General features: G+C 36.3%; 1 protein-coding gene across 10 annotated transcripts in view; it reads right to left on the reverse strand.

The window, feature by feature from the left end:
• Nucleotides 1-14,679, reverse strand: part of LOC131678493 (protein NDRG3) — a 224,934-nt gene that overhangs the window by 78,612 nt on the left and 131,643 nt on the right. For 7 of the 10 annotated variants that reach the window (XM_058958674.1, XM_058958680.1, XM_058958675.1 and 4 more), the window contains one exon: nt 5,039-5,122. The exons of the other annotated variants lie outside the window; for them this stretch is intronic. In XM_058958674.1, coding sequence (XP_058814657.1) covers nt 5,039-5,122 — 84 coding nt within the window. The remainder of the gene's footprint in view (nt 1-5,038; nt 5,123-14,679) is intronic. 10 annotated transcript variants of the gene reach the window in all.

Raw genomic sequence — 14,679 nt, forward strand, 5'->3', positions numbered from 1 at the left:
CATTTGAAAGCGGTACCTTTTCATTTGACAGGATCAAATGAAAGGTTGTATATTAGGAATAATTCATATGAAAGCGACGGTGAATGAAGTGCCAAGAACTGAAATTCAGTTTAATAGCAATTGACGTGTTAAATGAATATGAATATTACTATATCCGAACGATTAGCTGTGTCCATGCAGTTTAGATTGGGTGAACTGAAATTTTACTGCATTACACCTGAGTCTTGACAAAAATTTTCCCATTTATAGTTTTCAGCCCATTCGGCTTCATAAATGTATTGCATACGATCCTATTGACCGATTTCGATGTTTAAATTAGCAACAATTCCGTCACGATATACAGATCATTTCCAATCCGAATAGTTTCATTTTCGTCTTTTTTATGACTCGTTTATAACAACATGAAAAAAGGACATCTGAGACTCATTTTCATTCAAAAGAAAGGTTCGTTCGTATAAAAATTCTGCCAAGCCGATTTTCGATGCGCAGGTGTTTTGAACAATGGAGTGAAGGTGTAATCAAGTTGCGTTGCCACGAACCTGAATGGATCAAAATGGCTGTTGCAGCTTTTGAAACATTTTCTAACCATAATGGATGTAAGCGCGGCTAGCAAGCGATGTAAACAATTTTTCAACCACTAACTTCGAATTCAAAGCGATTACATATACATGTTTATGCATCAATCTATTGCAATTACTGTAGACTATGATTTATGGAAGAAACTTTTGTGAAGTTCACTGAAAATATGTCGTTATGTTGAATTTAAAGATTGGTCATTAATTTGGATTTAAAATCTTTATTGTATTGCTTTGAATTATATATATATTCACATAATTTTTTTGAACATTTTTCATGAATTTCCAAAAAATATTGTTGTCTAGTGTTGTCAAACTTTTCAAATCGTGCACTTCGAACCGATAGCATCTTTTTGAATTTTCTGTGCTGAACACAGTGTTAGAAAGTCAGCCAAATGGTGATGTTGCAAAATTTCAGTGGTTGATTTTTTCCCGTAAAATCATCGAACTAATGTGAGTAAAAATGTAAAATTAATGTGTTAGATCTATAAGTTTTTCGTGCAGAAATATTTTCCTGAAATCATTAAGTAAATGATTTGTGATGTCATTACCAAAGTGTATCATTCTCGATTTTTGGGACACTAATTGTACCCGGTTATGGACCACCCTGGTAAATCATTCCATATGATATTTGTAGCACTTTATGATATTTAACTACATTTGGCATAAAAAAAATTGTAATTTTATTACAGAATATAATTTTTAGTATCATTTAAAATTACAATGCATTTAACAAACATCTTCCAAAATGCAATAGTTTTCGAGATTTTTGGAATTTTACTCAAACAAAAACAATCAACTCGAGTAATTATTTTAATTTAAAATTTATTCGCAATACGGCCCACAACCGGGAACTGCTCAGAAGAAAAAAATCGAAAACGCAATCGGACCACCCCTGAGTCCATTCCTAGTCCCACCAGGAGTGTCAGATCCAAATTTTAGCCAAATCAGACAAGTCTAACTACCAGACCAACGTGTTCGAAGTTTGTATGGGATTTTTCGACAATTCACATGAAGAAAGCCCCCTAACTAGCATTTTCACCGCTAGGTGACACTATACACTTCAGTTTATCACTGCAAGTGAAAATAAGAAAGATGATTTGATTGACTATAACTTTGTCGAAGACTGCAAATCAATAGAACTTCATTAGGAAAAGAGAAAAAGTGATGTCTGAGTTAGTTTTATATGGGGCTAAACAGCTCATGGTGGTGAATCTGTAGTCGATGCCCACGAACTTAATTTTTGGCGAAATAATAGTTGGGTTTAACTAAATATTATGTTAGGAACTATTCTAGTACATGTATTCTGTTGCCTACTACTTTCATATTTCACCGCATAGAGGTCACCAAAACGAACTCTTAAAAGAAGAGAGATAGAATTTGGAAATGTTCACTTGAATTACTGAAAAAGGCTTAATCCACAGCTTTGTAGAAGACACCTAATTTCTGTCTTTCAGTTCAAAAGTTAGTGTTGGTGCCCTCTATGTAATGGAATGTAGAGCTAAAATTTTCTAGGTAAAAGATGACTTAATACATGTACCTGAATTCTTTGAAATATTTCATTCAGCTAAACCCAATCATTATTCGTTTATTCGTGGGAATCGACTACTAATTCTTCATCATGTGCTGTTAGGACAAGGGTCAATTCTAACATCACTTCATTGAAAATTCAATAACTTATCCCAAGGATATTGGATTGATTTACACTCTTCGACAAATTTGCAGATAATAAAATTATCTTTCTTATTTTAATTTGTAGTGATAAACTAATACGTACAGTGCCACCTAGCGGTCAACATTAAGGTTACGGGACTTTCTTCATGCCAATAGCCGAATAATCCCATACAAACACGTTTGTTCGGTAGTTAGAGTTAGGGATGATCCATAAATGACGTAGCATTTTTGAGTGACCCCCCTCCCCCATCGTAGCATTTCGTCACAAACTTCTATACAGGGTGTTTGGTTCATGGTTAAGAATCTCTCGGGGGGTGATAGACTGCCATATTTGGAGAAAAAAATTGTTCTACACATACCATCAAATCTCAACCGTTAGAGTTATTGAACATTTAGTGTAAAAAACTTATTTGTCTTAAAATAACTCTAACTTTAAAAGTATACTTTGTATTTTAAATGTTTTAGTTCCATTCGAAAGGTGAGAAAATTTCGCATTGAGTGATGTCCTCACATGTTTCAGCTAATGAGTTTAAATAGCCTTTTCAAAGTAATTTATTGAAAATTAAACAATTTCAGACGATTTTTCGTTCATTTCTTGAAAATCATAATAGTTAACCTCATCTTTTTAATAATTCAGATTGTTAGTCTTGATGAGCTGCTTAATTTGTTCTTTGACATGATACACTTACCTTTTCTTATTTTCATGATTTTGGGTTATTCAACTTGGATATTTTTATGTTATTTTCACTAGTACCAGCTCTAATTGAAAAATTACGGCACTTATTGTACTTTTTTTTCTTTTTATTCGAAAGCCAGGAAAATTTTACAGTGAAAAATGTATTAATACCTTTCAGTTAAGTGAATTTAGTATTCTTTTAAAAGTAAATTAGTTTAAAGTTAGTGCTATTATTAGCATTTTCGTTAATTTTCTTAAAATAGTAAATTATAAACATCACCATTATTATCATGGAAATAATGCATCTCAGCAAGCTCTACAGTTCTTTCTTTGACTCCATTCAATTATCTCTTTTGGTTTCGACGCAAAATCGTTTTTATCACATCGTTTCATATGCAAAAATAACGATTTCGAACCCACTACATTTGTGGCGAGCTCATGCTGTGTTAACTATTAAATAGCAGCAAAATGAAAAGAGATGTAGATAAAGTGTCAAATTAAAAGTTATAGAGAACATTAAGGGGCATCAAATGAACAATAGTAACGATAAATTTTGTTGATTAATAATTAGAATAATTAAAAAACTCTCCAAAAAACACAAATTTTGAGATATTTCGTTAGTAAAAAATCATTTAGTACACTTAACTAAAAGACATTTGTACATACATTGATAGGAAATTTTCTCAGCTTTCCAATGAAATCTTGTAAATAATGATATAAAGCATATTTTTTAGATTAGAGTCTTTTAAGCGCTTGCAAGTCGGTTACGGGAAAAGTATAGTAATTAAATTACTAAGAAATGAGAAGAGATAGAAATATGACGTCCAAGAACAAATTATGAATCGTCCTAAAACTCAACTTTTGGATACTGGATATTGCTATAATCATACTTCATTATTTCGAGAAAATTAGCAAAAACCTCCTCAAAAACACTAACTTTTAACTACTTTACAGTTAAAAGGTAATTAAAACTAATTACTTAAAAGATATGAGAACACCATTCAATAGAAAATTTTCTCACCTTTCGAATGGAACTAAAACATTTAAAATACAAAGTATACTTTCAAAGTTAGAGGTATTTTAAGACAAATAAGTTTTTTACACAAAAAGTTCAATAACTCTGTAACGGTTGAGATTTGATGGTATGTGTAGAACAATTTTTTTCTCCAAATATGGCAGTCTATCACCCCCCGAGAGATTCTTAACCATGAACCAAACACCCTGTATACCCCCCTGGTAATTACGTAGCTTAACCGTAACCCTCACCCCCTCGTTGTCCCCGTAAAAAAATTAAAAAAAATCAAAAGCGATGTTAGTTAGAGGAAACGGGTAAGATTCTCGTGACATCAGGTCAACGCCTATTCCCCTTTAAAAAAGCTACGTAGCATGACATGACCTCCCTGTCGTCACACATCATCACAAAATACAAAACTCCCCCTCCCCCATATAATGCTACGTCATTTATGGATGGTCCCTTATCCGATTTGGTTCAATGATGGTGCTGACACTCCAGATGGGACTATAGGGGTCATTTTTTCTTGTCACTCTAGGAGAAATTCCCCTATTTCTAATCACTTGTTTGATTGGAGCATGAAACTGCAAATGTAGTAACCGTTGTGGTCAGCAGTAGAGCGTGGTATTACAGGGGGTTACTAATTATTGTCATTTTGTATAACGGTGCCCAGGCTAGTAAATCAAAGTAATTTAATAATTGCCCCAAAATGTTGTTTTTTTAACCATCGCATTATGTTAGATATTATTACACAGCTTTCCATGGACAGAACCTGTAGGGATAAATTATATGTTTGTCTGGTTTAAATATTAATTTCAATAGAATAAATCATGTAATAAATATATGTATCTAAAAACAAAAGGGAAAATGAGAGCTATTTGGCGAACGACTTTCGTGATTTGAGCGGATGTTTCGCGGCAAGCAAATAAAAAACCAAACACGCGATTCGATGCAATTCAGAGGCAGTGGGGTGCAAAGGCCAAACCGCTTTCAACTCATGTACCGAAAAAAATCACGCTCGGCATTCGAAATAAATCAGTTAAATTCTTAGTAAGTACAACCTCAGCTGGTTATTAGCGATGCAGTGTAACTTTTACTCACCCCAACAGGCGGGCCTCCTCGGCAGTGTGGGCTGGAGCGGATGGCATTCTGGCGTTGTTCGCTTTGCCGGTCTTGTCGCGGTCCCTGAAATTAATACTATTACATGCAAAGGCCAGACGAAAAAAATCGACAGAAAAAAAACGTAATCATAGAAACGAGAAAAGAAAAACCGGGATGGTTGAAGGAAATTAGGAGGCTATTACTGAAGAGAGGAAAGGGGCGCATGGGGAACGAAACGAAATGAAGAACAAAAAAAATGAGAGTCGCCAGGAGATTAGTGCGTGTTTCGGCTTCTGTTTGACTTTTCAATTGTTGACATTTTACATGTTGTTTGTCGCCGGATTAGTGCCCTAAGCAAGCTTAGCGAGCGAATGGCTGAGCTACATTATTTATTGTAGTTTGGGTGTGTGTGTGTTTGCGAGCGGTAGCAATTATTCAATTTGCCAGAATTTACTAACGTAATAGGTCAAATATGTTGATGAGAATGGTTGTAGGAGTGTACGGTACGTTTGTAAAGCTGTTTAATGATCGTTGATACATTGATAATGTATGAAAGAAAGTCAACACTAACTGCGAGTAACAGGCAACAAAATGGTCCATAATATAAAACATGATTTTTGGGACGCATCGAAATGTTGAAATAAACAAATTTAAAAAAAAATGATTTTCCTGGACAATCCAAAACAATTAAATGATAAAATCGTATGCTAAAGAAGCTTGTTTGCTGTTTATAATTGAGTACTATCCTGCATAATATTACTAATTGTAGTGGCCAGTTTTCTTACTATTATATGGCAAGTGAATAAATTATTTTAATGTTTCTAATTGACACTGGCTTCTGAGAAGAAACTGGATAAAACTGAACTATAGTTGAAAATACTGGAGAATTTACACACTTGTCTGTTTGACAAGATCGAAGGAAAAAACTGGAAGAATATAGTTTATACTGGAATATTAACATTGCTGCTCATATGAAACACTTAAAAGATTTATTTAAAATCCGAAAATATGAAAAAAAAAATAATAGTTATTCCATATTGATAGTCTTTTTATTAATTTATTATTCACTATGCCATATTTCTCCTTAAGGAGAAAAATTTGATAAAAACGCATTTTCGCGGAAGATCACAAAACCTGTGACTAAATTAGTTATGGAATTTGTGTTTCGACTTCGTCTCATCAGAATCCGACACTAACTTAGTGACAGGACTAGGCTAGCGCCGGATTGCCCCAAAGACAAAAACACAACACCTCTAGTAAAGCGTGACGTTCTACAAGAAAAGGAGTTCTGATTAACTAATGTCGTTGTCGTTTATTTATTTTTTGATTATAGAGGTTTTAACCTTAGGTTCATTTGTAATGTTAAGATTAATTTATACATTCATTGCGCGCAAAAAAAAAATATTTTAAGTCACACGTACGAGCGTTCCAAAAGTAAACGTCCAACCATTTCCACGTCGAGGAGCGCAGCGGCAAACACGATAACTCTTGATAAAATTGTTTGACACATCAAATTCGATAAGACTTGTAAAACTTAGACTTGTAGTTACTTGATAAACCAAAAAAATCTAAAAGGGTCGAGTTTCGGCAAATGGCTTCATGAAAACCGAAAAATCTCATTTACTTTTACTGTAAAATTTGCTCACTTTTCTTCAAATGTTTATATTCTTGACGTCATCAAAGCTAAAATTACGCGAGATTTTTCTGTAGACTGGGACGAGTTGGCGAAACCCATAAAGGTACGGTCGCGAACGTTACATCCATAGCACAATATTTTTTCTGTCCAACACAGCAAGCTCTAATAGGTTTCAGAACATAGTGCTCGTTCATTATTGTGCCTTAATTCTGAAAATTTGGTTATAGTGATTTCGGTAATGCAGTTCGCCGCGTAATATAATAATATAATAATATAGGCTTGAAAAATGTTGGAACAAAAACAGTTAAATTAAATGAAGAAAGCAGCCAGCCATTCCTTTGCAATAATACAGATAAATAAAAAACATTTCTATGCATATTAGGGTTTAATAACTTGTATAGTATTTTCGATTTTGCAGTCTCTCGTTAAAGCTACATGAGGGGATGACAGCATAACGTGGATTTTTATAACCCGAAAAAATGAGCCAAAGCTTAATTTTTTTTAATTGTGCTTATCGTCCATTATGCCTTACGTACATTGTGCCAATGACCTATTATGTCTAACGTACATTATGCCAATCGTTCATTATGCCAAACGTACATTATGCCTAAAGTATTTATACCTAACTTCGTGCACCACGGTAGTATATTACTAACTTTACCGATATGAAGAATTGTACACAGTAGCAATAGGACTAACACCTGTTTTTGTTCTTTCTTTTAATCGGTTGTCAATTGCTGCTAAGTCCCATATTACGTCGCTGTTGTGCTATCTTATGACAAACACCACTTTGGGGTAAACTAAGTTAGATATGCCACATTACTCGTGTAACGAATCTCTACAAGATGGCGTTTCCAGAATTTTGAAATTTTGCGTGGTTACTGTAATATATCGAGAAAAGTGATTAGAAATTGTGAGTTTTTTGCTTCAAATCATTATATCTTGGGATTGGCTCAAGTTATAATAAAATTTTAGTTGTTTTTATATGTAAAAATGGCGTAGGAACACAATGGCATAATAATTTTCAAAAGAAAAACACATGTATTGGGAGAAAAACGCAGTTTTAGCTTTAAACTGGAAATATTGCCTATTTGGCAACACTGTAATTAAAAATAACTATTTTTTCTAGATTCAGGGAATCATTTCATTCAAAATGCATCTAACCAATTGTTTATAGACCAAATGAAGCCAAAGATATGAATAAAATTGGTGATCTCTTTCTTTGGAAAATTTTCCATGCACGATTATGACACGTCATACAGTGTGTGCCACGTGTGAGTGCGACTTTTGTTTATATTTGTGAAAACTCGCAACATAGTCAACCGATCTTCGTAATATTTGAGAGATTAGTACAGAATAGGTAGAAGCATCAATTGTCTTCTCTGAATTGTTTCTACCATTTATAAGTTTCATGATATTCAATCTCAAACTTTAAAAATCGTTTTTCTCGAAATTAGCAAAATGGCGCTTGTCATAAGATAGCACAACAGCGACGATTAGTCATTCAGTCATAATTAACTTAATGTTGCTGCCAGCAGCAGCATTGTAATCACTTTCTATGGTTATATAATTAAAGTTCATGTAAGTTTGAAAACGACGTGACAGCGAACAGATATCCATAGGCAATCGCGGAGAGCGACTAAAATGTTGTGACTGGTTGAATCTATAAGTCAATACAATAAGAGAGATGATCAAGAATCACGAAGAAAAGAGAAGAGAAAATCAATCAAGATCATGTCTTCTATCTCGACATTCTCTTTGGTCGAACATTCTCTGGATATTTTCTACTAATTTCGATTTAACATGTTCCACAACAATGTGTAATGTAGAATAAATTGCATTCTCCACCACCACCAGGGATTGTCCTATTCGTTTAGCCCTAAATACTTTCTCTTGAATATCCATTATTGTGACCAGAATAAATTGTAACTTGTAAATAAATAATAAATCAATAGTTTGTCGATGTAGTATTGTTTTCTTGTAGAGAACATATTTTTCGCATTGCTAGTTTCTATTTTCTTAGCTTTGATTTATTTTTAAATGAATCTAAACTGACTTCCAAAATTTATTACAATGTCTAGTGACTATCTAGAGCAATCAGAATTAATAGATGCAACAATTTGTTAAGTCCCTCCCGAAATAAAATCCTGGTTACGGGACTGTTTCAGAAATTCAAGTATTGTATAAAATCATGCCTTAACCTTCACAGAAATCTCAGCGGTATAAATGCAAAATTTGTTGTTGATCCGTGTAACTGATGAGATGTGATGCTCGAACCTCGGAAAAACCCTCTCAGATTTTAAGTATGGAGAAGAAGATAATCTCGTGGACAATACATAAAAATCGTACCAATCAAAACCTGACCAAAAGTTAAAAAAACCTGTTTTAATCCACCTAGCGGTGCAATTGTGCCTTTCTCATTTCTCTAAACTATGGCACGGAGGCTTTTTATGTTCAACATAATTGTGGAAATGTCCATTACATTCTTAGTACACTTTGCACTTATACACAATGGCATGCCAGCCACGAACTTGATGAGCTACGTGTCGATGGTGAAACACTTGAAACAAAAAAATATCATACTCCATTAGCCTAATCAGCATTAGATCAATGTAATCTGCTTGCTAACTCATTTTGTCATGCGGGGCTGGGTATGTGAAGAGGGCGAAAGTCCCATGAACGAACGACTCCCCAGCTTAAATTGGTATGCTTTGTGATACAGTGGTGGTTTAAAGATGACGGGGTTGAAAGGGAGGGGTATGAGGGCTGGATGGGGTGGTGGTCTGAGGGGTGATTTAAGGAGATTTTTAAAGGAGGGGCGCGAACAGTAGAGGGGGGGGGGGTGTAACCCCTCTCCGTAAACCATCAACTACGCCTCTGTTAAAATCCAGAAACCCTAAACGAGTCGAAAAAAAAATTTGGCCGGGATTAGGTTGACGTTTTTCAGAGTGATTGCATAACCTTTCTATATGAGAAAGGCAAAAATGTGCCAAAATCCAAAAAAGTGAATCGTAGTCAAATTTTTTTTTCGAGTTTGCATCAAATCTCGACGTTTCATGCACCTTGAACACATTTAGCATCAAAAATAAAAATTCTATTTTTAATTTTTCCTATAGTTTATATGAGAAATTTCTGTGTGGCCGTACTCTGAAACCCGTAATTCCGGAACCAGAATTCCGATCGATCCAAAATTCAATAGCAGCCGATGGGAAGGTTGCACCTTTCATTTGAGACTAAGTTTGGGCAAATCGGTCCAGCCATCACTGAGAAAAATGAGTGACATTATTTGACACATACGCACATACATACACACACACATACACACACACATACACACACATACATACATACACACACATACAGACTTTTTCCGATCTCGACGAACTGAGTCGAATGGGATATGACACCCGGCCCTCCGGGCCGGGATTAGGTTGACGTTTTTCAGAGTGATTGCATAACCTTTCTATATGAGAAAGGCAAAAACTTAATTGTTGTGATGTTTTATTTTAGAGAGTGATTATTACTCCATCGTTAGGCTGCTTAGTGGATTTAAAATGTTATATTTACCTTTAGCACAAGAGTCGGCCAATTTTAAAGATTTTGCGTTTACAATAAAGGGTGTTACGATCAAAAATTGGTCAAATAAGAATGTGTGTAAGTCGGTCTAACTTTTCATTAAAAAACCAAATCGCGTTTCTTTTACAAGTTTAATTCATTCAGAATAAAGAAAAATGTTCACTTAAGTTTCATTTTTTGGCGAATGCGAGGCCGGACCATTCTTTCTATCAAGTTTTGCACAGCTTCCTTGGTCACTTTCCTCACCGTAGAACGCCAGTTTGCCTTGAACTGCATCTCGCTGAAAACTGTCTTTCGCGTATTTTTGAGGTTCGACTTGATGATTGTCCAATATTTTTTGCTTTTCTCATATAGAAAGGTTATGCAATCACTCTGAAAAGTGTCAACCTAATCCCGGAGCGGAGGGCCGAGTGTCATATCCCATTCGACTCAGTTCGTCGAGATCAGAAAAAGTCTGTATGTGTGTGTGTGTGTATGTAAAAAACTCATCTTTCTCAGAGATGGCTGAACCGATTTGCCCAAACTTAGTCTCAAATGAAAGGTTCAACCTTCCCATCGGCTGCTATTGAATTTTGTATCGATCGGAATACTGGTTCCGGAATTACGGGTTTAAGAGTGTGGCCACACAGAAATTTTCCATAGAAACTAAAGGAAAAATTAAAAATAGAATTTATATTTTTGATGCCAAATGTTTTTAAGGTGCATGAAGCGTCGAGATTTGATGCAAACTCGAAAAAAAATTTGACGAAAATTCACTTTTCTGGATTTTGGCACATTTTTGCCTTTCTCATATAGAAAGGTTATGCAATCACTCTGAAAACCGTCAACCAACCAGGTCAATTTTTTTTTTACTGGCGTAAGGTTTCTGGATTTGAACAGGGGCGTAGTTGAGGGTATACGGAGAGGGGTTACCCCCCCCCCCCTCTACTGTTCGCTCCCCTCCCTTTAAAATCCCCCTAAATCACCCCTCAGACCACCACCTAATCCAGCCCTCATACCCCCCTCCTCTCAACCCCATGATTTTTAAACCACCACTATATCACAAACCATACCAAATTAAGCTAGGGAGTCGTTCGTTCGTGGGATTTTCGCCCTCCTCACTCACTCACCCCCGCATGTCAAAATGAGTTAGCAAGCAGATAACATTGAACTAATGCTGATTAGGCTAACTAAGTATGATATTTTTTTTGTTTCAAGTGTTCCACCGTCGACACGTAGCACATCAAGTTCGTGGCTGGCAATCCATTGTGTATATGCGCAAAATGTCCATTGGACATTTCTACAATTATATTGAACATACCCAGCCACCGAGCCTTAGTTTAGAGAAATGAGAAAGGCACAATTGCATCGCTAGGTGGATTAAAACAGGTTTTTCTTTTGATCGAAGCTCTGGCGTGTTGGAAGGGTCCTTGGACACCATCTAGACGTTGTCCGTTCGCGTCCTAGGAATCCATGGCCTTTTTCCGTAATGGCAAGATGTCCCTTGCCAATTAAATGCCGTAACAACAGTTGACAAATTGACTCAATAGGTCGTCAACAAAAATGGTTAACAAAAAACGGTAAAAATTGATTTTCCGTGTTGGGGATACTTCGTCGCAGCTTTTGGTGAAAGCTGCCGACACCGTGCGAATTGGCAATACATTTGACCATATGTCACAGACGCTGATACAGTCACAAAAGTCGATAAAATAAAAACATCCAGGCAGGCAATTGGTGAGGGACCAAAAAACAAAAAAAAACTTCAATGAGTTTCAACATAGAAAATTCTTAGTGTAAAAGTTTACCGTGACTTTACTGTTTGTCGGTTCTGACAGCGTGAAGTAACAAGTTGCTTTACGCTTGTCCGGACATCTCGTAGACTCAGGTGATTCGCATTTCTAATGCCAAAAGATCTTGACTCCTACGGTAGCAGTCAAAGCGTTAAGACGCCGGTAAACGCTAAGCTTGCTCATATGATTCTTCCACGCTTTTCTAAACTTTCTCCCTTCAACTCCTTGCTCTCCCTTGAGTACTATGGCTCTGAATATTGAAAAATATACTTCAACTTGCAGTCCCTTGGTAATTAAATGCCGTAACAACAGTTGGCAAGATTCCCAATCCGGCTAACACAGAACAGAACAATTGTGTTGCTTGGGAAAGATAACAGACGTTTTATTTTCAGGCGCCCTGCCTAAATTTGTTATGGTTGATAGTACCAGTTGCGATTTAAATGTCGCTCTTCAAGCCACAGGAACAGATGGCCTGCCACACGAGATATTTCTTTGCGAACTTCGACAGCTTAATGGAAGCTGTTTATAGTCTGCCTTGGCGTAGGTTTCTTCATCCTTTACAACGCATTCGAACCATGCTTCCGCGATCGTTCTCTGGCCGACTTGGTTAAGCTCGATTCATGTAGACGGTATTCTAAGCTTACTTGCGAATTCTCAGACGGAGAAGTTGGGGTTCCGCTTGAAACAGCTGGTCACTCTTTTCGTCGTTTTTTGACCTCCGGCTTTCAATTTCAATCTAGTCGTCCTGGCTGTTGACAAACGTTTATCGAACACTTTTTTTTACCTTGACAGTTGATTTGGCCACGTTTACAAATTTCGCCAAGAGCAAAACTTTGCATCGCTGCTTCTATTGCTTCGAACTGAAGTGCAAATATCAAAATCTAATAGTTTCACACATACAAATTCAAACTGAGGGGTGTACAGGTTTTTTAATAAACGATAAAAAAATGCATCGAGTAAAACTTGGTCAATTTTTGAATGTAGCACTTTTTACTTTTTGACAGAGCCGTAGCGTGGTCTTCTAGCGCCCTTGGCGAAGTCTCAGTTTTGCGCCCTTTGGGTGATAACTTTGGCTTTATTTTTCAGTTCGGCCTTCAAATAATATTTTGTGCATATAGAAATGGCCCACCTACTTAATTCATGTTTGACTGGCGTTCATTTCATGTAAATTCCAACCATAAATCTTTTACTGTATATTTAGGAAATCAGTTCACAGAAGGGGTTTGAAGGCGACGGAAGGAGCCTTTTTTCAGACGGCCATATTATTAGAGTGTCAATTTATTTTCTATGCCAAATGTCCTAGAACTGCAACAACGGATCTTTTATCTTTTCATTCAAAATGTTTGGACAGAATTTCCGTCCCTGGTACTTAAACTGAGATTTTCAAATAAGAATAAAAATCTTGTTTTTTTTAATTGACACCAGATTTCGACATTTCGTTAATTTCTAAAACATTTGGCATACAAAAATATGGAAACTGCATTACCAAACTCAAGTCCCATCTCAATTCAAGAATATCCCTTGTATCACAAAGACATTTTTTCAACATTCCATTACGTTTTTTTTCGAGGTGCCAATACTTTTGAGGTGTGTCCGATATGAAATTTGAGGAAAACCATAAATATTGGCACGCTACAGCATATTAAGTGTACTTCTCAATTGACCCAAATGATCCTAAAATGGATGTCGAACAAGATTCGTCGCCAAAGCTTCCATCTTTCGGATCAAAAATAGTCCGCGAAATATTCTAGTGTTCCGCAAGATGCAGATATATTCAGCTGTGCCAAATATCAAAGATCGCCTAGATAAGCTCAGGATGGTGATATTTTGCCTAAAGCAAACAAATGACGTTACTGGCGACAAGACTTTCATGAAGAACTAACGCGTTTACATGCCCGCTCACAAAGTTGAGATCGGTAGTGTAGTTATCGATTCGAACTTGGCATGCCACTTGGATCTAATAAAGGACGGGATTGTCTGTTTCAATGTCCCCTTGCTCCAGTGAGTTAAGATTTCGAGTGACAATTGCACCGGACCTTCAAACTAGTGTAGGGTGACCTTCGGGCGAGACTACTTTGCGTATTCTTCGACAAGGATTGGCTGTATGATCGGTTGTTTGTGCCGCGCATCATGCATGCAGCACTGCACTAATTACAAGCAAATGAGTCTTCGTAACAATATTTTTTCTCTTTTGAAAGACGTTATATAAAAGCGCTACCATAAATCCGATGCAAACAGCACCTGGTCAATTCAGAAGAAACAAAGAGTTTCCAGGAACACCAAAAGGCATGTGACACTTCAACCAGACGGAACTTAGTGCAGGATTGGTTAGACATAGGTTGGGAACCGGCAGCTTTGTGAAATTATGGGACTCCTCCCGGTATCGAGGAGACTTAAATTTTCATGTTACGGCATACGGTTATCTTCTCCATGATAATTGATTTAGCTTACTATACGATTTTTGCTGCAGCTTTTAAAAGGCGGCCTGCTTTATTGGATTCTTAAGTGGTTTTTAAGTTTTCTGCGGCAGCCTATAGCGCCAATCTGGTGCCTCAGTCAAGTACCAGATTTTGAGGAGACGCATCGGAACGCAAAATTTTAGCCTTATTTTTTATTGTTGTTAAAGTTTGTTATTTTCTGCTATGTCTTCTTCAATTAAT

The sequence above is a fragment of the Topomyia yanbarensis genome, chromosome 2, assembly GCF_030247195.1.
Source record: "Topomyia yanbarensis strain Yona2022 chromosome 2, ASM3024719v1, whole genome shotgun sequence".
Taxonomy (NCBI): domain Eukaryota; kingdom Metazoa; phylum Arthropoda; class Insecta; order Diptera; family Culicidae; genus Topomyia; species Topomyia yanbarensis.